The 21198-nt window shown below is 35.7% G+C and overlaps 2 protein-coding genes and 1 pseudogene across 3 annotated transcripts; 2 read left to right on the forward strand and 1 right to left on the reverse strand.

Moving 5' to 3' along the window:
- On the forward strand, positions 3944-4762 carry LOC104708798 (annotated as a pseudogene).
- LOC104792414 (glycine-rich cell wall structural protein-like) lies at positions 8643-10339 on the forward strand. 2 transcript variants are annotated; one of them, XM_010518564.2, is made up of 2 exons: positions 8643-9380; positions 9465-10339. In XM_010518564.2, exons 1-2 carry the CDS (start codon positions 9038-9040, stop codon positions 10148-10150), a joined length of 1029 nt encoding a protein of 342 aa, XP_010516866.1. In that variant the 5' UTR covers positions 8643-9037; the 3' UTR covers positions 10151-10339. The 2 variants fall into 2 exon arrangements, with proteins under 2 accessions (XP_010516866.1, XP_010516858.1); XM_010518556.2 differs by having other exon boundaries at positions 8643-8887; positions 8967-10339.
- On the reverse strand, positions 17590-19516 carry LOC104792429 (3-ketoacyl-CoA synthase 9-like). The gene is given in 2 exon segments (XM_010518575.2): positions 17590-17927; positions 17930-19516. Coding segments are annotated over 2 exon segments (1533 nt in total). The 5' UTR covers positions 19275-19516; the 3' UTR covers positions 17590-17739.

The following is a 21198-nucleotide window of genomic DNA, read 5'->3' on the forward strand; positions in this document are numbered from 1 at the left end:
TACAGGAACATTTCTTCCTAAGAGATATAGACAACTAGTTTTATCTTCCGAATAAACCGGTTGGGATAAAATAAAGTGTTCGGGAGGGGCTGCTTGGGTTCTCCGAAACTTTGAAGGTAAAGTCTTACTGCATTCTAGAAGATCTTTCATTTTTATAGACTCCAAAAAAGAGATGGAATTGGAATGCTGGTTGTGGGCTCTAGAGAGTCTCAGAAGTCTCAAAATTATAATATTCATTCTCGTTGCGGAGGAAAAAGACCTGATACAAGCTATTTTAAGACCAGAAGCTTGGCCATCTTATAAGTTTCTATATGAGATTTTGCTAGCAGGCTTAAAGCAGATACCCTTTTGGAAACTTTTGAAAGAGGATAGAAGTGCAAACAAGGGATCATTTCTTCTCGCTAAAAGTGTTACTAGGGAGGATCAACTACAATCATATGTTGCAGTGGGGCATCCTATATGGTTGCAAAACTTGTTCAATCAAGAAAGTTTCGTTACTGTTGGGTGACGGCTTTTTGGACTCTCCTTATTTGCTGATGATTGCTATCGATCCTTATCATTTTTTGGAAGTTCTAATTAGATGTTTCAATGCCTTGTAAAATAACTTTGATTTGGTTTATAATTGAATTATTCAGACGGAAAAAAAAAACTAAACAAATTAAATTTGGTTTGGCTATCCATAACAATATCAAATGATTAAACTGATCTTTGCTGCAAAGGTTTATAAAGAATATTATTAAATTTCTTTTATAAATTAATTAATTATAGATTTTGTTATGTTATTTTTTATTTTAGGTATGAGCTCTACCAGAAATATTAGTCTTTGGGCCTAGGAAGCCTTTAGGATCACTTTTGAGTTATCAAAAAAAAAAAAGAAGTATGAGCTCTACCAGAAATATTATAACCATTTCAGTTTATCATAAAGTAATTTGATATTTATCTTTCTTTAAATGAGAAAAACAAAGAAAAATGTGTGAAAATGTTTTACAGTTTATGATAATAAGATAATTAAATTTAATAAATATGAAGGATAGTGTATTTAAATTTGAGATGAATAACACATGTTAAATGAAGAGGCAACATGTCTCAACTTCTTAAAGTTTGTGTGTGTGTGTGTGTTTTTTTTGACAATCAAACCCCATATACTAGCTGATTAGAAATGGCCCTCTTCAAGAGAGAGTCAACTAACCACTGATGAGTTTACATGGAAAAAATAAACACCTCTCGCCCTTGCACATTTCACAAGTTTATGGACATGAATATTTTCTCTATTTTACAAAGAGTATTATTTTCACACATTTCACATATATTAAGAAAACATTGAATTATACATATATGCCCCTTTTTATAAATGGTTAATGGTTTACATAAACTTTAGATTAAAGGTAAAATTAAAAAATTTAGTGTCAGAGAGTGCACTAGAAATGAAAAATGACAGCCTTTTTGAAACAACAATAAAGCTCTAGAATGAGACTCTTTATGAAAGAGAGAGAGTATTATTCCCTTGAGGGATATATGGAATACTAAAATCAACATATCAATCTCTAAAATGCATAAGTTCCTTCAACTCTCATTTAAATATAGGCCAATCATCAATATTTGATGTCATTGGAAGAAGGGCAGAACAATCTCTTAACAAAAAGATCTTTATCCATATCCAAGGCCAACATCCACCCCATTTTCCAAATTAAGGTATCCAACTCAACATGAAATGGAGAGAGGCTTTTACGAGAGCCTTTAAGCCTAAGGTGCATTACCTTGTGACCGATATACACAATCCACCCATGTCTACTTCTTTTATCCTTATTATGTGAGGATTCATCTATAAAGCACACAAGGGGATTGATATGCTCAAGTTAACCCTAGAGCTACTCTCAAATTAATAGATTGTAACGCCCTGATTGTCACCTCTAACTGGGTCCTATATATGTACACTCCAGTCCCATGAGCCTACCTTTTTAGTGGGCCCTACCTCCACTCCTGGCCCATGAGTCCATCCGTATAAGATGGCCAGTTTGGTACAACAAAGAGGTTTTAAAGACTTGTTTACCAATCCTACAGCTACGAATCACCACATGATCTTTCTCGCTATTTTGTTTTCACTCGAACACTTCTGACAATCACTTCTCGGAAGGTTATCCATCCTAAAACTACTCCAGCATAAGCACACTTAACTGTGGAGTCTCTCGGGATGGTTAATCGAAAATATAATTGCATTTTGTTGACATATGTGACCAAATCAATTTTATTAAACCACTTTGCATGCACCACTATATTTTCAGAAATTGGGGTATCACAGAAATCTATTTTATTATTTAGGGGCCGAATTCCACATTGACTCAAGATCATGCAATAGATTATCAAGTATCAGATTAAGCTAAACCATAAAGATTGTATTACAAACAAGAAAGCAAAATAAAACAAGTGTGTATTCAATAGGAGAAAATATAGGCCTAGAAAAATTGTCAGGAAATTCAGAATTCCTGATAAAAAGTTGTTGTGATTTAAGAATCATTATTGAAACATAAATCACAATAATAAAATTAACCAGCCTTCGCTGCGGAAATTATATATGTTTAAATCTAGAATTCCAAGTTACTTTGCTAAATTCAACAATTCAGACAAGCATTAACGATGATGTTTGATAAGTTCACAAAAACACTAAACTAAATTTATTTGCGAATAGGTATTTTGTTCATAAGATTAGTTCATGAAATCAATAACACTTTCGTCTCTACTAATTAACCCAAGATCAGATTATAGGGTGCTGTCGCTACTCTAGAATAATTAATAAGCACAATCTAGATGAAGAATTCTATTGACTCAATCCTAACGATCCAATTGTTCAAAGGAAAAATAAATATACCATGGCATATTTCTTAATTTTACTTCATAAACTATTTTTCTTTAATTTATATAAAATTCCTACTCCAGCTTTTGTTTTATAATATTTTGTTAAAAGGAGAAAAATAAAATTTACCTTGACATAATTCTTTGTTTCATTTTCCTGTCCTCCTAAGTATTGCTCCTTCTTATCGAATCTAACCATGGCAGATTGGTCGCTGCTTCCCAGAGACATGTAGTTGGTCGTTTTGAGATGTATTTCGAGATTGTCCTCTTCCGATCCGTCTGCAGCCCTTGGCGAACCATTGTTCCTTCCCTGCGTGATTCCCCCTGCTTAGGCATCAAAAGTCATATCACTATGTTTGTCCACTATCGCTACAACTATAGGGGAAAACCTCGGTTTGGTAGCGATGATGAGTATTGTACACTAAAAAAGTTCCCAATTTAGCTCGTGAGATTCAAGACTCCATTTGGTGATGATTATTTTTTGGCAGAGATAAATGAAAGGAAGTCCGGGAAACCAATGTTGCTGTCATTGCCATTAGTAAGCTATGGTGGTGTCACACCCAAAAGAACTCTAATGTTGTTTAACTCCCTTACCACTCAAATTGTCCCTTTGTGTCATCACTAACAGGTTAGTTTTGATCTCTATTATTACATCGGTTGCATGAGCTTTTTTTTAATGTTTTGTTGTTTTTCTTTTAATGATGTTTGTGACTAATTTAATTCTTAAACTTATAGAACGTTCGTACCACTTAATACATTAATGTGTTAATTTTAAGGCCAACAGAGAGGTTACTCAAAGTTGGTGATATTTGATTCATCGAACGTCATGATACATTAATGTGTTCAATGTCACCATATAAAATTCTACTATATATGTAATTTAGTTAATGCATGAGTTTGATTTCTCATGTCATTGTCTAACTGTTTTTGTGATAATCTTGCTAAAGTACGTATTTTGGAATTCTAGGTTGTGTTGTTCACATTCAGTAAATGAGCTTGATATATTACTCATCAATAAATGCACAAAAATGTTTTTTTTTTTCTTGCCTTCGATTAAGCTACATGATCTTCAAAGCAGATCAACTTGGAGGTGATGACAGCGTTTTGTTTGTGTTCCGGAGTTAAATGGGCTAGTTCTTCCGAAAGAGTTGAATATCTTGGATTGAATACTGGAGATTGTACAGATTTCAGATTGCTAGCTAGTATAGAAGGCGATTTGATGATATTTAGTAGCCTTGACATGAGATAGACAGAAATGTCGATCTCTCCTAAAAAATGTCGGGATATGTTTTCATTCAAAAAAAAGTTTTATGTGGTTGATACAAGTGAATATGGAAATGTCTTTGTAATCGAACCCTCTCTGCAAGTTTTTGAGATCCCCTCGGTCACAAGGTCGACTCATAAGTCTACGAAAGAGGCTCTAGTGAAGTCGGGAGAAGATTTGTTGCTAGTGCAACGGTTCACACCAGGTCAGTCTCATGAAGAAGATATGTACGCATTGTTCCCACTAGAAGAGTACTCTCATCCTGAAAATATGTATACATGGTTTAGATTTTTTAGGCTGGATGAAGAAGGAGGGAGAAAGAAGTGGGTTCAAGTTGTTGACTTGAACGACCAAGTGATCTTTCTTGGAGCTCGGACAAATCTGTGCTGCTCGGTACAACAACTTCCGGGTGCTAAGGATAATTGCATTGTTTTCATTGATGAGAGAAATGGTATTATTAATGAGAAGGAGTCAATCCTTTTGTTTGACTTAAGAACCAAAAGGACTAGTACTGCCTTTAGTGAATGAGGCTTAATGGGGGCATTCGGTGAAAATCTTGAATCTCTAGTATCTTGTGGAGTTATGACCATGCCAAAACCAACAACAAGCATTTATGATTTATTAAGCGATCCTGAGTGGTCTTACTAAATGTGTAAGTGGGAAGAAAATATTTAGACAGCTGTAATCTTTGTGACATCATTGAGTGTCAGATTAAAGTTTGGTTCAAATAATTTGGTTTGGAGCCGGTTTGATGAATTTTGACTCAGTTTGCGTTTTCAACTCAGAATGGAATGATTTTGAATACCGATTCATTAGTAAAAAAACTGTTTTTCAATTATATAATTTTTAACTATCTATTTTTTTTTCTTTTTTTGACATTGATGTTTAAAATATGTGGTACAGAAGTCTTTTCTAAACATTTTCGATAAAATATATATCACCAATTAATAAAAGATATTCTCATTCGTGTTAAATATAAATTCAATGATGATAATTTTTAAAAGTATAAATATAAAAGACATACTCATTATTGTTAAATATAAATTCAACTTTGATAATTTTTTAAAAACTGTCATAAACGTTAACTTATAGTATTACTATAAAAAATTTCACGCGATGAGAAAAAAAAAATATCATATTTTAAAAAATTTTGAAATTATTTAGAAATATGATTTGATCTTCTGGCATAAAATTTTAAACCAAATATTATGTTTTTTCAGCAAATAAATATTATCATATTTTCATATTTTTCTATCTTGAAATTATTTTCAAATAAAACTACCATAACTAAAATTTTTCTGAGGTTGACAAAAATTTTAAACAACCAAGAAGTTGATATTACCCTGGAGAATATTATACAAGACATTAAAGGATGGGCCAACAAGTTTCATGAAGTCCATTTTATTTTCACAAAGAGATGTTGTAATAATGTTGCTCATTTGAAATTGATTGTAAATTCTTCTAACTTTTACTCTAGCTGTTTTTCACCGCCAACTTGGCTTCAAAACCAAATGTATTGTGACTTTATTCAATCATCAATATAATATAATCACTTTGGACGAAAAAAAAGCTATAATTTTTCTAAAACTATAATATTAATGTTTTATTCTTTAATTATCGGTAAATTATTATTTGAGAAATTATAATTTTATGGTACGTATATAAAATATTGATCAATGGAATATATATATATATATATATATATATATATAATAACTAGAAGGACATTGCTAAAATGTTAAGATATTTTTTCAGGATATTTTTTATGTATATAATCTTGAGAGGAATGAGTGCCACTTGTGAGCTTTTTAAAGTATGAGTTTGAAGAAACCTTAGTTTATTATACAAAAATATAAAAATATACACTAAGATAATGTTTGTTGAATACAAAAAATTCTAGAATTTACAAACTAAGATAATGTTAGTTGAATACAAAAAAATTATAGAATTTACAAACTTATGTGAGATTTGAGATATGAGGGTTATTGAGATGTGTGTCTTTCTTTTTATAGGAAAATTTGGAGTTAGAAGCCTATCATAANAGGACTAGTACTGCCTTTAGTGAATGAGGCTTAATGGGGGCATTCGGTGAAAATCTTGAATCTCTAGTATCTTGTGGAGTTATGACCATGCCAAAACCAACAACAAGCATTTATGATTTATTAAGCGATCCTGAGTGGTCTTACTAAATGTGTAAGTGGGAAGAAAATATTTAGACAGCTGTAATCTTTGTGACATCATTGAGTGTCAGATTAAAGTTTGGTTCAAATAATTTGGTTTGGAGCCGGTTTGATGAATTTTGACTCAGTTTGCGTTTTCAACTCAGAATGGAATGATTTTGAATACCGATTCATTAGTAAAAAAACTGTTTTTCAATTATATAATTTTTAACTATCTATTTTTTTTTCTTTTTTTGACATTGATGTTTAAAATATGTGGTACAGAAGTCTTTTCTAAACATTTTCGATAAAATATATATCACCAATTAATAAAAGATATTCTCATTCGTGTTAAATATAAATTCAATGATGATAATTTTTAAAAGTATAAATATAAAAGACATACTCATTATTGTTAAATATAAATTCAACTTTGATAATTTTTTAAAAACTGTCATAAACGTTAACTTATAGTATTACTATAAAAAATTTCACGCGATGAGAAAAAAAAAATATCATATTTTAAAAAATTTTGAAATTATTTAGAAATATGATTTGATCTTCTGGCATAAAATTTTAAACCAAATATTATGTTTTTTCAGCAAATAAATATTATCATATTTTCATATTTTTCTATCTTGAAATTATTTTCAAATAAAACTACCATAACTAAAATTTTTCTGAGGTTGACAAAAATTTTAAACAACCAAGAAGTTGATATTACCCTGGAGAATATTATACAAGACATTAAAGGATGGGCCAACAAGTTTCATGAAGTCCATTTTATTTTCACAAAGAGATGTTGTAATAATGTTGCTCATTTGAAATTGATTGTAAATTCTTCTAACTTTTACTCTAGCTGTTTTTCACCGCCAACTTGGCTTCAAAACCAAATGTATTGTGACTTTATTCAATCATCAATATAATATAATCACTTTGGACGAAAAAAAAGCTATAATTTTTCTAAAACTATAATATTAATGTTTTATTCTTTAATTATCGGTAAATTATTATTTGAGAAATTATAATTTTATGGTACGTATATAAAATATTGATCAATGGAATATATATATATATATATATATATATATATAATAACTAGAAGGACATTGCTAAAATGTTAAGATATTTTTTCAGGATATTTTTTATGTATATAATCTTGAGAGGAATGAGTGCCACTTGTGAGCTTTTTAAAGTATGAGTTTGAAGAAACCTTAGTTTATTATACAAAAATATAAAAATATACACTAAGATAATGTTTGTTGAATACAAAAAATTCTAGAATTTACAAACTAAGATAATGTTAGTTGAATACAAAAAAATTATAGAATTTACAAACTTATGTGAGATTTGAGATATGAGGGTTATTGAGATGTGTGTCTTTCTTTTTATAGGAAAATTTGGAGTTAGAAGCCTATCATAAATTGATTATTTCATTGGGTAGTTAATGCACTAATCCTTATATTAATTTATATCTATAAGAAGTTACATAAGCTATATTAGAGTTACAAAATGCAATAAATACATATTAATATATTTTAATATTTTATGTAATTATTAGTATTATTAGTCATTCATTACAATACTAATAATATTATGTTTGTACCTTAAAGATGGATATGATTATTAATATGAGAGTTACAAAAGATGTGATAGAATATTAAATTTACTAAAATATGTAAAAAGTTTCACCAAAAATACATTTATTAGTTGTTTTGAGTATTAATTATTTTTGGTTAATATAGCTATAAATACATTATATGATAGGAATTTCAAGCAAAAACAAATTATAATTATATAGATATATTCATTTCTTTCTTTAAAATACATATACTTTAGTTATTTCTCTCTAAATATTTATAATCAAATATATATATATGTATATATATATATATATATATATTTAAATATACTTTAGTTTACTTTAGTTAGATTCAAATTGAAAAATAATGTAATAATTATATCATGTTAATTTTTTCTATTAAAGATAAGAAATAAAAGAGAAAATCATTATTTTGGACAATATGTTACACAAATTAAAAAATGAATTGACATCTTATAATGTATAATATCAAATTATATTTTTTCCTAAATATAAATATAAATAATGTAACCATTACTATCTCTTAAGTTATATATATATATATTTTTTTCCTTCTCATTCAAATAGGGGCATAGCCGGATAATGAAAATGATAGTGGGGATTTTGCATTCAATGTGGCTACCAAATCCAAAGTAGTTGAGAAGCTCTAAATGTATAAGAAAGTAGGATATTTTAAAACTATTAACATCCTCCTCACCTTCTCCACTGTCTTCGGTAGTTTTTTTCGACCTATTATTTGTTTCGAATTCTCTCTGAAGGTTCTTAATTTATAGAAGTCATTGTTTCATCAATTCAATTGAATTATACGAACAATAGGAGAGAGTGTGCTATAACCTATAAGCTGTATATACAACATCCAGTACATAAACTAGGTGAACATGGAATTAAATAAAGGATGACCAGTTAGAGGCACTTGGTGTCGCTCATTAATTGCTTCTTTGAAAAATCGAACATGAGAGATTTGGGACATGAGAACATGCGGAGAAACGCGGTATGAAGAAGAACTTGAAGGTCTCTCAACTATATCTCATAAATGCTATCTCTCTCTCGATCTCTCTCTCTACTTACTATATATAGTGTTACTGCCTAGGTCAAGTGAGCTAAAACAATTGTATACTGATCGAGTAACGAGTAACGATACTACAACACTTATTAAAAGATATGGGGAAAGTATCGTTTGGGTTTGTGGGGTTGATGCTTGTAGTGTTAGTAATTGGGGTTGTGGAGTGTAGGAGATTTGAAAAGGAGACGTTAGGAGGTGGTGGTGGTGGACTTGGCGGTGGCTTTGGTGGTGGGAAAGGTTTTGGCGGAGGAATTGGTGGCGGTGGAGGTGCCGGCGGAGGTTTTGGTGGTGGTATAGGTGGAGGCCATGGTGGCGGTTTAGGAGGTGGCATTGGTGGAGGCCACGGTGGTGGTCTAGGAGGTGGTGCAGGAGGAGGTGCCGGTGGTGGTCTAGGAGGTGGTGCAGGAGGAGGCGCTGGTGGAGGACTCGGAGGAGGCCATGGTGGAGGTATTGGTGGTGGTGCTGGAGGAGGTTCTGGTGGCGGTCTAGGAGGAGGTGCGGGTGGAGGACTCGGAGGAGGCCATGGTGGAGGTATTGGTGGTGGTGCCGGAGGAGGTTCTGGTGGCGGTCTAGGAGGAGGTGCGGGTGGAGGACTCGGAGGAGGCCATGGTGGAGGTATTGGTGGTGGTGCCGGAGGAGGTTCTGGTGGCGGTCTAGGAGGAGGTGCGGGTGGAGGACTCGGAGGAGGCCATGGTGGAGGTATTGGTGGTGGTGCCGGAGGAGGTGCTGGTGGCGGTCTAGGAGGAGGTGCGGGTGGAGGACTCGGAGGAGGCCACGGTGGAGGTTTAGGAGGAGGTGCTGGTGGAGGACTCGGAGGAGGCCACGGTGGAGGTATTGGTAGTGGTGCTGGAGGAGGACTCGGAGGAGGCCATGGTGGAGGTATTGGTGGTGGCACTGGAGGAGGTGCGGGTGGAGGATTCGGAGGTGGTGCTGGTGGGGGTGGTGGTCTTGGAGGAGGACATGGTGGAGGTTTTGGAGGGGGCGCGGGTGGTGGTTCTGGTGGGGGTTTAGGTGGTGGTGCTGGCGGAGGAGCCGGAGGAGGATTCGGTGGAGGAGCTGGCGGTGGTGCAGGTGGAGGATTCGGAGGTGGTGCTGGTGGAGGAGCTGGCGGAGGATTTGGTGGAGGTTCTGGTGGAGGATTTGGTGGGGGAGCTGGTGGAGGATTTGGCGGTGGTGGTGGTGCCGGTGGTGGAGTTGGCGGTGGATTTTAATTGAATATATTCATACAGAATCTATTCCTTGCTTGAATTCATCGAGCTAGGGCTAGTAACTTGTGTACCAAGTCATATGAAAAAAAAGTAAATCATGTTTTCCTTAATTTGTTCTTTATTTTGTATGAGCCATACAATTTTTAAAAAAGAATCTAATTCCAATGAAAAAAGTTGGGGGTTATTGGTTCACCGTTTTGACAAAAAGGTACGTACGACAAAAAAATGCATTTGACATTTATTTTATTGTCTATTTAAAGATTTAGGCTCGGATTGGTAATACGTCTGATGTTTTCTAATGCTTTTATATAAAAGTTTGTCAATCAAGAAAACCTCCATCATCGCATTTGAAAACGTAAAATTGCAGTATTTGCCGTTTCACTTAAAATATATAAGTTAAAAACTTATAATGAAAATAAGTGGATATATATATATATGTTACTTATTTCCATAATCAAGTTTTATTATTTTAAACATACAAAACATGAAGATATATTAGATAGCTGAATTAGTGTCTGTGTGATTCAAGACGTAATACAAGATTGTTGTTGTTTTATGTGCGAGAGAAGTTTCTAGAAGGTTTGAGAAGACAATATTGAAGGACGGTTTAAAGATGAATTGAAGAAGAAAACTACTATTTATTGGGTTGATTAAATTGGAGTTTTGCAAGGAAAAGGAAAATAGCAAAAAGGAAAAAGTCATTTTCTTATGAAATTTGGAAATCTTATTTTATGGTGATTAGAAAGTATTGATGGATATATAAGGAGGTGTTGGGCACGTCCTAGAGAAGCAAGAAAGCTGAGGCATAAAGATTAATCCTAGGGAGCTTTCTGTGTTTATGTGCGGCTTAGTTTCGCGGTTTGGTGCTTGTGTTGTTCAAGCTTCTTTGTTCGTCGGTGTGACGTGTGTGTGAAGGTTGCTCAAGAGAGTTGAAGATCTGAAGCCTAGGCTCAGGGGGAGTTTAGCCCAAGGTTAGGTTATCTTGGTTTGAATCTAGGCTCAGTGTGAGTTTAGTTAACGGTAGAGATTTATCCTTAAGATTTCATGTTATAGAACAGAGCGGTGAATTAAGAGGATTGTGCTTGATTTACGCATTTGCGAATAGGTTGTATTTGCTTTCTTGTTCTAGTGTAATCGAAATCTGGACGTGGTCACGGGGAGTAGGAAAAACCGAACCTCGTTAACAAAGTTCTTGTGTTTTTTACTTTATGTACTTTATTATTGCCTCATCCGCATTTACAAGTGGCATCAGAGCGGGTTCTCGATAGAGATTAAGTCTAGTTTCGGATAGATCAAGGGTGAGGGTAGTTCAGGAAGTAAGGCAGAGCTTTGAATTTGTGATGAATTCATACAGAGAAGGCATGTCTATGTCAAAACCATTGTTGCTTGATTCAACAAATTACGGATATTGGAAGGTTCGTATGCAAGCGTTTATTAGTAACATTGATGAAGATTGCTGGAATTCGATTGAGCTTGGTTGGGAGCCTCCTAAATTTGTGGATGAGAAAGGGGTTGAGAGTCTTAAGCTTAGGGATAAGTGGACTGCTGCAGAGAAAAAGCTATCAATTTGTAATCGACAGCCAAAACAGCGATTTATGATGCTATTGATTCAAGCCACTTCAAGTTAATTTCTCAATGTGTATCAGCTCAGAAAGCATGGAAGTCATTGGAGAATATGTTTGAGGGTACTTCAAGTGTTAAGAGAACAAAGCTGGATGTGTTGGCATCACAATTTGAGAATTTAAGGATGGAAGAAAAAGAAACGGTGGCTGAGTTTAGTGCAAAATTATGTGATATATCTAATGAGACTTTTGCTCTTGGAAAGCAGTACAAAGACAAAAAGCTTGTGAAGAAGCTGAAGCGATCATTGCCAGCAAAATTTGAGTCAAAAATTTCTGCTGTTGAAGAAGCTCATAATTTAGATGAGATGGCTTTTGATGAGTTTGTTGGGATTCTTAAAGCTTTTGAATTAAGCAAAGCATATGAAGCTGAAGGAGTAAAGAAGAAAGATGATGAAGTTAAGGAAGCAATAAAGAAGGAAGTTGACATTGGAGTAGCTCTTAAGGTATCTTCTAATGAAGATTCAATGGCTATGCTATCAAAAGGATTTGCTAAATATCTGAAGCTTAGGAGAAAAGAGAAGAAGAACAGAATGGATGATGAAGTGAGAAGTTCATCAAAGGATATTCAGTGTTTTGAATGCAAAGGGTATGGACATGTACGGTCTGAATGTGCCAATCTACACAAGCATAAGAAGAAGGCTATGAATGTTGTTACTAGTGATTCTGAAACTGATTCAGATGAAGAAGAAGATTTGAAGAATTTTGTGGCGTTTACAACTTTTGAAGATAGTTCTGAATCAGCGTCTGCAACAGTGTCTGCAACTGCTTCTGAACCTGCAGCAAAACCTGCAACTGCATCTGAACATGAATCTGAAAGTGATAGTGATGCAGAAGATATGAGTTATGAAGAACTTGGTAATAGTTATGAGAAGTTGTATGCACATTGGCTTAAGGTAGTTGATGAAAATTCAGTTCTGATTATGGAGAAGCTTGAGTTAGAGGCTAAAGTCGTTGAAGCAGAGAAACATGCATACAGAGAAGCAAGAAGAAGCATTACAAGCTAAAGTGCAGCTTGAAGAAACTCAAAAGAATTTGAGGATGCTCAATAATGGTACAGAGAAGTTGGATCACATTCTGAGTATTGATAAGACTGATAAGTGTGGCCTTGGATATGAAGGAAAAGTTTCAAAATCGGATACGGTGTTTGTTTCAAGTGGAAAAATCACGTCTGCTTCAAAGACAACTTCAAAGACTGCTTCAGAGACTGTTTATGTGAAAGAGCAGAATGCACCTAGAAACGTTTTTCGACCTGTTTGTCATCATTGTGGTGTTGTTGGGCATATTAGGCCAAGATGTTTCAGATTGTTGAGAGAGAGGAGTCGAATGGAGAATGCTTATGATGTAAGGTTTCATGGTCCTACATGTTATCATTCTGGAGTTCAAGGACATATTAAGAGGAATTGTTTCAGATTCATTCAAGGAGTCAATCATGGAGGTCTATGGCCCAACAAGATTTGGGTTAGAAAAGATGAGTTATATGGAGGTGGTGTACTAGGCTATCAACCGCGTATTGCAAGGAAGGGAGAATTTTCCAGTTAGTTTTGACTATGTTGTGACTCATTCAGGGGGAGAATGAAGATGTGTATGGAGATGCTGTTTAGGTGTTTGAACTGATGAGTTCACAAGTATAGTCAAAAAGGGGGAGAATGAAGATGTATTAGATGGCTGAAGTAGTGTTTGTGTGATTCAAGACGTAATACAAGATTGTTGTTGTTTTATGTGCGTGAGAAGTTTTTAGAAGGTTTGAGAAGACAATATTGAAGGATGGTTTGAGGATGAATTGAAGAGGAAAACTACTATTTAATGGGTTGATTAAATTGGAGTTTTACAAGGAAAAAAAATAGCAAAAAGGAAAAAGTTATTTTGTTATGAAATTTGGATGAGGTTGAAGTAGTGTCTGTGTGATTCAAGACGTGATACAAGATTGTTATTTTTTTATGTGCGTGAGAAATTTCTAGAAGGTTTGAGAAAGCAATATTGAAGGACGGTTTGAGGATGAATTGAAGAGGAAAACTACTATTTATTGGGTTGATTAAATTGGAGTTTTACAATGAAAAGGAAAATAGCAAAAAGGAAAAAGTCATTTTCTTATGAAATTTGGAAATCTTCTCCTATGGTGATTAGGAAGTATTGATGGATATATAAGGAGGTGTTGGGCACGTCCTAGAGAAGTAAGAGAGCTGAGGCATAAAGATAAATTCTAGGGAGCTTTCTGTGTTTGTGTGCGGCTTAGTTTCGCGGTTTGGTGCTTGTGTTGTTCAAGCTTCTTTGTTTGTCGGTGTGCCGTGTGTGTGAAGGTTGCTCAAGAGAGTTGAAGATCTGAAGCCTAGGCTCATGGGGTGTTTAGCCCAAGATTAGGTTATCTTGGTTTGAATCTAGGCTCAGTGTGAGTTTAGTTAAGGGTAGAGATTAATCCTTAAGATTTCATGTTATAGAACGAAGCGGTGAATTAAGAGGGTTTTGCTTGATTTACGCGTTTGCGAATAGGTTGTATTTGCTTTCTTGTTCTACTGGAACCGAAATCTGGACGTGGTCCCAAGGAGTAGGAAAAAACGAATCTCGTTAATAAAGTTCTTGTGTTATTTACTTTCTGCACTTTATTATTACCTCATCCGCACTTACAAAACATATTACGGTACAAAAGCTTCTGGGTGCAAAAGTAAACAGCCTTGTGTTCTAGATTCGATGGACGGTAGTATCTTATGTTTGATTTAAGAACAAGGACCAGTAAAGCATTTAATTAGTGAATTTAGAGGCTACGTGGGCGCGTTCGTTGCAAATGGTGAATCTTTGATGTCTTGTGGAGTTGTGCCCTTGCCAAACCCAGCAAAAAGCATGTATGATTTACTAAGTAAACCCGTGACGTGTTATATCTTTAATCTTGTCTTAATATTTCTCTTATATATGAATATTAGTCTTTCTATTGCTATACTCTAATTTTGTCTTTCTAGATAATATAATACTATGGACAGATAAGATTAGTTAAAATTGTATTCTTTCTGACATCCTTGAGTGTCTTAGTTAAGAGCATAAACAAAACACTTATTCTATATCTTCATCTTCTTTGAATCTACACTATTCAAAGTAGTGAATCTAACCATGGCAGTCTGGTCGTTGCTTCCCAAAGACATACTGGAACTAATTTCTGGTCGTTTTGAGACATGTTTTGAGATTATCCACATCCGATCTATCTGCAGCTTGTGGTGGTCTGCTCTGCCTCAACAAAGTTATATCAACCGCTTAGGGAAAAAGCCTTCTTCCCATTTTCAATGACAACCCTCGTTTTGACGGGGATGAGCACTGCATACTAAACAAGTGTTGAATTAAAAGAGTAAGAATTAGTTGCTTGTAAAGGAAACAACACACAAAAATTTGAAAGAGGTTACACACACCACTAACTCGTAATGTTTTTCTTGGTTTATAGATTTTGGCATAAGAAGAACAAGGATCAAAGAGATACAACAACAAGAGTGTGCATCATCTAAACCATCTTGTTCTCCTTTGCTATTTTCGTCTGGCCCAATAAGGCCCAATGTTATGTGTTTGTCAAACCCAATTAACAACAAATTCCAGTTTTCCTCTTGAGATTTGAGACCCTTTTTGGGGATGATTATTTGTTGGCAAGTATAAGGGAGCAAAAATCCGATAAACAAAGGTTGTTGTCGCCGTTTAGAAACTACTCATAGGTATACATAGGGAATAACTCTCAACACTCTTAGTTCCCAAGTCATCTCCTTGGGTCATTACTACAAGGTTGTTTTTCTTTAACTTTTACCTGCTTTTACAACTTTGTTTCTTTTGCCAATTTGATTATAATTTTTTTTGTATATAGGTAGAATTCTATGCTATAACAATGAGATGCTATAGAACACGACGTGAGAGTTATTGCAAGAGAGTTGCATTTCTTCCATTGGATGGTGAAGACGGTAGAGATTTCGCATTTGTAGGCTTGTAGCGGGAGTGTTGGGGGATTTAATGATGTACCGAAACTGTGACAAGAAGTGGACTCTACTCCATGGTCGGTTTAAAGCATATAGAGATATAGTTTCATTCAAAGGCAAGTTTTATGTTGTTGATATGAGTAGACGGGGACATGTCTTTGTTATCGAATCCTCATTCAAAGTTATACGGAGATTAGTTCAGTCACACAGTCTCATGAAACTTTTGATGAGAGATTGGTTGTATCAGGATACGAGCAGCTGTTACTGGTGCAGAGGTTTACGCCAGGAAGGTATTGTGATGCCTATATGCATACATGGTTCAGATTGTTTAGGCTCGTAGAGGAACACCAAAGGAGATGGGTTCGGGTTAGTGACTTAGAGGATCGAGTCGTGTTTCTTGGAAATGACTGGAGTCTCTGCTATTCCTCAAAGGCGCTTCCGGGAATGAAAGGGAATTGCATTGTGTTCATTGAACCAAAAAAACATCTCTGAGAGAAGAATCCTTTTCTTTTGACTTAGGAGCCAGAAAGACCAGTACGGCGGCTACCGAATGCAAGGCTATTTGGGTGCATTCGGCGAAAATGAAGAATCCGCGCAGTCATGTGGAATTGTGACAATACAAAATCCTGTAGTTGGCACCTTATCATATATCAAGTAAATTTGAATGAGGTTCTTAATCGTGTCTTCAACTTTGTTACTCTTTGGTTGTTGAGTGCTTGTATTAGTTCCATGAAACTTTTATTTGGAAAGTTTCAACTCATTTCAGTAACCCATTCATAACATTCTTGATTTAAAAGAACTAAAGAAGCATCACATATCATTTTACCAAACCCGGTTCATGCAACAACAATAGTCACTTCAAGTTTTGGCATTTTCAATTTTGTTCTTTTATCTTCCCTAAATTTTTTTTATGATGTTAACAATTATCTTCAGCAAAATTATTGTGAGCTAACGAGAGAGGTCTCTTATACGTATTTTGTTTCTATTTCTCTATAGCATATGGATGGTGGTGGTCTAAGACTCTAAAAGTCCATGTATCAAACTAGATTGATTCATTGTGAGCTAACGACCTTTTAGCCTCTGCGGTAAGACACAACCTTATATGGGTCATCTCAACTACATTATTATATAACTTTTCCCACTAAAAAAAAATTAGCCTTTTTTTTTGGATTTTTGTTCAAAAATTAGTTTAGCATTGCTTTCTATTTTCTAATAAATAAATAAAAAAGAAGAAGAAGATATTTTAGCATTGCTTTCACAAAAGTAGCTTTAATCTTCAAAAAAATTTTGGAGCCACAAGTTTGTGCTTGATATGCTTGCTTGGTACAAGAGCCCCGGCACTGATGTGTTATTACTTTTTATAATACCAACCATAAAAACCTACTATAATTTAATTCATCCCCTTAATAGTACAAATCTTTTGCGTTTTAAATTTTTGTTTTTGATATGTATCTATAGAGATTTTAATGAATTTCTAAACCCATGGTTTTGGTTTATAAATTGGCATACTTATCTTGTTATTATATATTAGGGAACCTGACGTAGTAATGATGATAATTACCCAAGAGATTTTATGTTTGGTTCGTTATCTGATCATTGTCATAATCGCCAACTAGAAGATAGGGACACTAAAACACACATTTGGATCTCGAGATTGCCAGCAAATAATCGACTGTCCTTTTCTTTTTGGAAATGTGGGTTTACTATTGTAAAGATTTCTTTTGCTTGGACACAAATCAAGTCCTAATAATGTGTTTGAGATCATATCTAGGATTCTAGGTTTGTCAAAGAGCTTTTTACCTTTGCTTTAACTTTGTTACATGATTCTCATAAAGTACCAATCTTTTTTGGTATATATAAAGTTCTACGCAACTGTGTATCGATTCGAAAAGCCATAGAACAAAAGGTGAGGGTAATAGTCAAGAAACATCACATTTAAAGAGTACACAAGAACTGAACCATTTTAAAAACAGGAACAAAGAACAGAGTCTAACCACGTTTATGACAAACTAATGGTTTTGTAACTGAATCAGAAGTCGAGCTTAACCGGATATCGGTCAATGCAGTGTTCCCACGGACTACTAACCGAAGGCTTGACATTATGCAGAGCAACCCAAACCGCACTGTTACACTTAAACCCACTTCCAAAAGCAATCTGCCAAACCCGGTTTCCTTTCTTCATCCTTCCTTTAGCCTCAATGTAAGCCAACTCATACAAATGGAGCTCGAAGAAGTGTTTCCGAATCTGTGCAGTGTCATTCTCGATGCCTCGACATGTGTCTGCGAAAGCTGCAGATTCTTCTCAAGCTCATCAATCACAGCTCTACCACCAGCATGGATACAGAAATGATCAAACGCAAGTTTGAAATCAGGAATGTAAGGCTTCAGCTTAGCATTAAACAACTTCTTCGTAACCAAAGTCATGAAAAACAGAATCTGCTCGCTTATAGGTAGAACCAAAGGACCCAAAGTAGTTATATTCGCCTTAAGCGCTTCCCCAGCTATAGCCATAAGATCTTTCGACAAAGAAACACCAGTCTTCCCATTATCATCTTGTTCTTGGTAAACACAGTTGAAAGCCTTCTCAACAGCTCCTTTATGAGTCCTAACCGTATGAACAAGCTTATACTTAGACCGTCTACGATCTTTACCCTTATTAGACAACAAAATCGCCGAACCACCAACACGAAACAAGCAGTTCGGAATCAACATGGCCTTCTTGTTCCCAAAATACCAATTCTGAGTAATGTTCTCAGTACTAACCACAACAGCATAAGTGTTCCTATGAACTTGCAACATATCTTTAGCTAAATCGATAGAGATAACACCAGCACTACACCCCATCCCACCAAGGTTAAAACTTTTAACATTCCCTCTAAGCTTATACTTGTTAACAATCATAGCTGACAAGGAAGGTGTAGGATTAAACAAGCTACAGTTGACAACCAAGACACCAATATCCCTAGGGTTAATCTCGGTATTCTCGAAAAGCTTATCGAGTGCACCGAACATTACCTGCTCTGCTTCCTCACGCGCCGCCATCATCGTTGGACGTGGAGGGATACAATGCAAAGCCTCAGGGAGATAAGTCTCTTCTCCTAAACCAGAACGTTCAAGAATCTTCCTCTGAAACTCTAAAGAAGACTCATTGAAATCTTCAATCAGCTTAGAGTGATCCATAAACTTCTGATAGTTGACCTGGAGAGTCTCTGGAGGAAGGTAACAAGAGTAATCAACGAGGTAAACGGATCTGGGACGGCTCATGATGTAAACGGTGGAGCCAAAGACAGCTAAAGCAGAGAGGAAGATGAAAGCTACGAGATTGTATTGGAGGTGAAGCCAAATCTGGTAGAGATCTTCAGTTGTTAATCGAGAGATCTCTGTAACCAAAACCGCCATTAAAGGAACCAAACAGAGCTTGAAGAGGTGAGTAATGAGATAATGGTAACCTAGCTTGACGTATTTCATGTTGACGCTTTGTAAGAAATTAGGAAGCTTTGGTCTTTCGTTCTCCGTTCGGATCTGTACGGATCCGCCATTGACGGGCTCGTTAGCAGCTTCCATGGCTTGTGGTGGCTTCCAATAACAAAAAAATGTAACCTTTCTGATTCAGAAGATGTTTGTGTGTATAAACGAGAGATTGAGAGAGAAATGGGTTTGATAGGACTTTTGAATCAGTGAAGTGACGCCATTGATGAACACGTATGAAGAAGAGAACAGTTGATCTGTCGAAAAGTTGTGTTTTTTAGAGAGAGAGAGAACAAAAAGTGTTTTTGGTTTTGTATTATTTGGCCTTTCTTTTAACCTTTTTGTTGTGTGTGTGTGACCCTAAATAAATAGGAGCCAAAAAGGTATAGTATTTTTTGTTATTCACGAGTGACATATATCAATGATATAAGGTAAAATTAAATGTGTGATCTTTAGCTAGCAATTTATTTAGGGTCAATTCCAAGTAAGTAGGAAGTGAGTATAATAAATTTGCCAACTCAATCTTTTTGGGGTATCAACATCCAAAACCAAATTAAACACATATCTGCATTTACTCAAAACTTTAATGTGAGAGATTGGTGGTATAGTCTTTTTTTTTTTTGTTCATATGAATGTGGTGTGCTTTTATTTATTTATTTTTTTTTTGTCAACAAAAAGATCAATTCATGTGAGCCAATTGGGAGGAAAAGAATCTACAAACAAAGCATGAGACGGATATGTACACGCTTGGCTTTAACCGGACACATTCCTCCTGTGTTAAACATGGAAAGCCAATTTGTGACAATCTGGGGACCACTGGTTCGATATCCTCCACCGAGTATAGCCGTTTGTAAAAAAGCAACCGCCAAGTCCTCTAACTCTTGCTTTTCAATAATCCAAGTTCCCTCATTATTCTTGAGCATTTCAATTCTGTTCCTACGCTGTCTTATAATAGTGGAGGCATGAAAATAAGTCGTATTCCTGTCTCCTAAAGCAATCCATTTTTCTCTGAACTTCTGAAACCAAATCAACTCCTCTTCTTCCAAAACTGCTTTGAGTTTTGCCACCATAATCTCCTCCTGCTGCAACAGAACATCCGTCGGATTCCTGTCCAACAAATCTTGAAGTGTAGAGATATCCGCCACCAGTTAGTCCTTCCTCATTTGTACATCACCTGAAACTTCTCTGTTCCATTTTTTGAGCTTCCGTTGCAGCTCACACAAGGCTTCAGGGGTCTGCAGATTCCCATTCCAGGCCCATTAACCGTACTGGGCTTACTCCCACCCACTCGTCTATTAGTCTCGCTGCACTTTGCCCCTACCCCACTACATCCCCAACGAATCCTACCTTCCCAACAATAACTTCCTCACCAATCATGGGAATATTCGACGATATTACATTTTCCTTATTCGCCCCTGGAGAGATCGCGACATCCCGTAATTCTGTGGTAACAAGGTCTGTCTCCAACTGACCAAATCTATTAGAGATAACAATATCTTTACTTGCCTTATTCCCCCGGATCTCACGTAAATTCCTTCCATGTTCGCCTTGTGATCCACCAGCCGAAAAGGTAACCTGATTCGAGTGTGAACCGGTTCTCCGGCCAGGGTTCCTAACCGGCGTAAACCCATCGCCTGATACACTACGCTCTGCTCCCACATCTGGAGCCCTCGGCGGTACCGTCGTACCTCTGCTCACTAGCACCGATCTAGCACCACCCTCAACCACCTTCTGAGGACACGTATGCACTGTATGCCCATACAACCCACAAGTGGAACAGATTTCCGATAAGCCTTCGTAAGATACAAAATACCGCTCACCATTGATCAGTATGGTCCCTTTCAGTGGCTTCCTCAGGTTCACTTCAACACAAACCCTAGCGAAGCGACCTCGTTCAAAGCTAAGTGTGTTCTCATCAACGCGCAATGGGTTACCCAACCCCCCCCCCCTCAACTACTCCCATCAGGATCGCCTTATGATAAAAACTCACCGGTAAGTTAGAGAATCTCACCCACACGGG

Source organism: Camelina sativa, chromosome 1, assembly GCF_000633955.1.
Source record: "Camelina sativa cultivar DH55 chromosome 1, Cs, whole genome shotgun sequence".
Lineage (NCBI taxonomy): Eukaryota > Viridiplantae > Streptophyta > Magnoliopsida > Brassicales > Brassicaceae > Camelina > Camelina sativa.

Bases quoted from the DNA above. Each gene is read 5' to 3' on its own strand.
- LOC104792414 (XM_010518556.2), top strand. From the start codon at position 9,038: ATGGGGAAAGTATCGTTTGGGTTTGTGGGGTTGATGCTTGTAGTGTTA.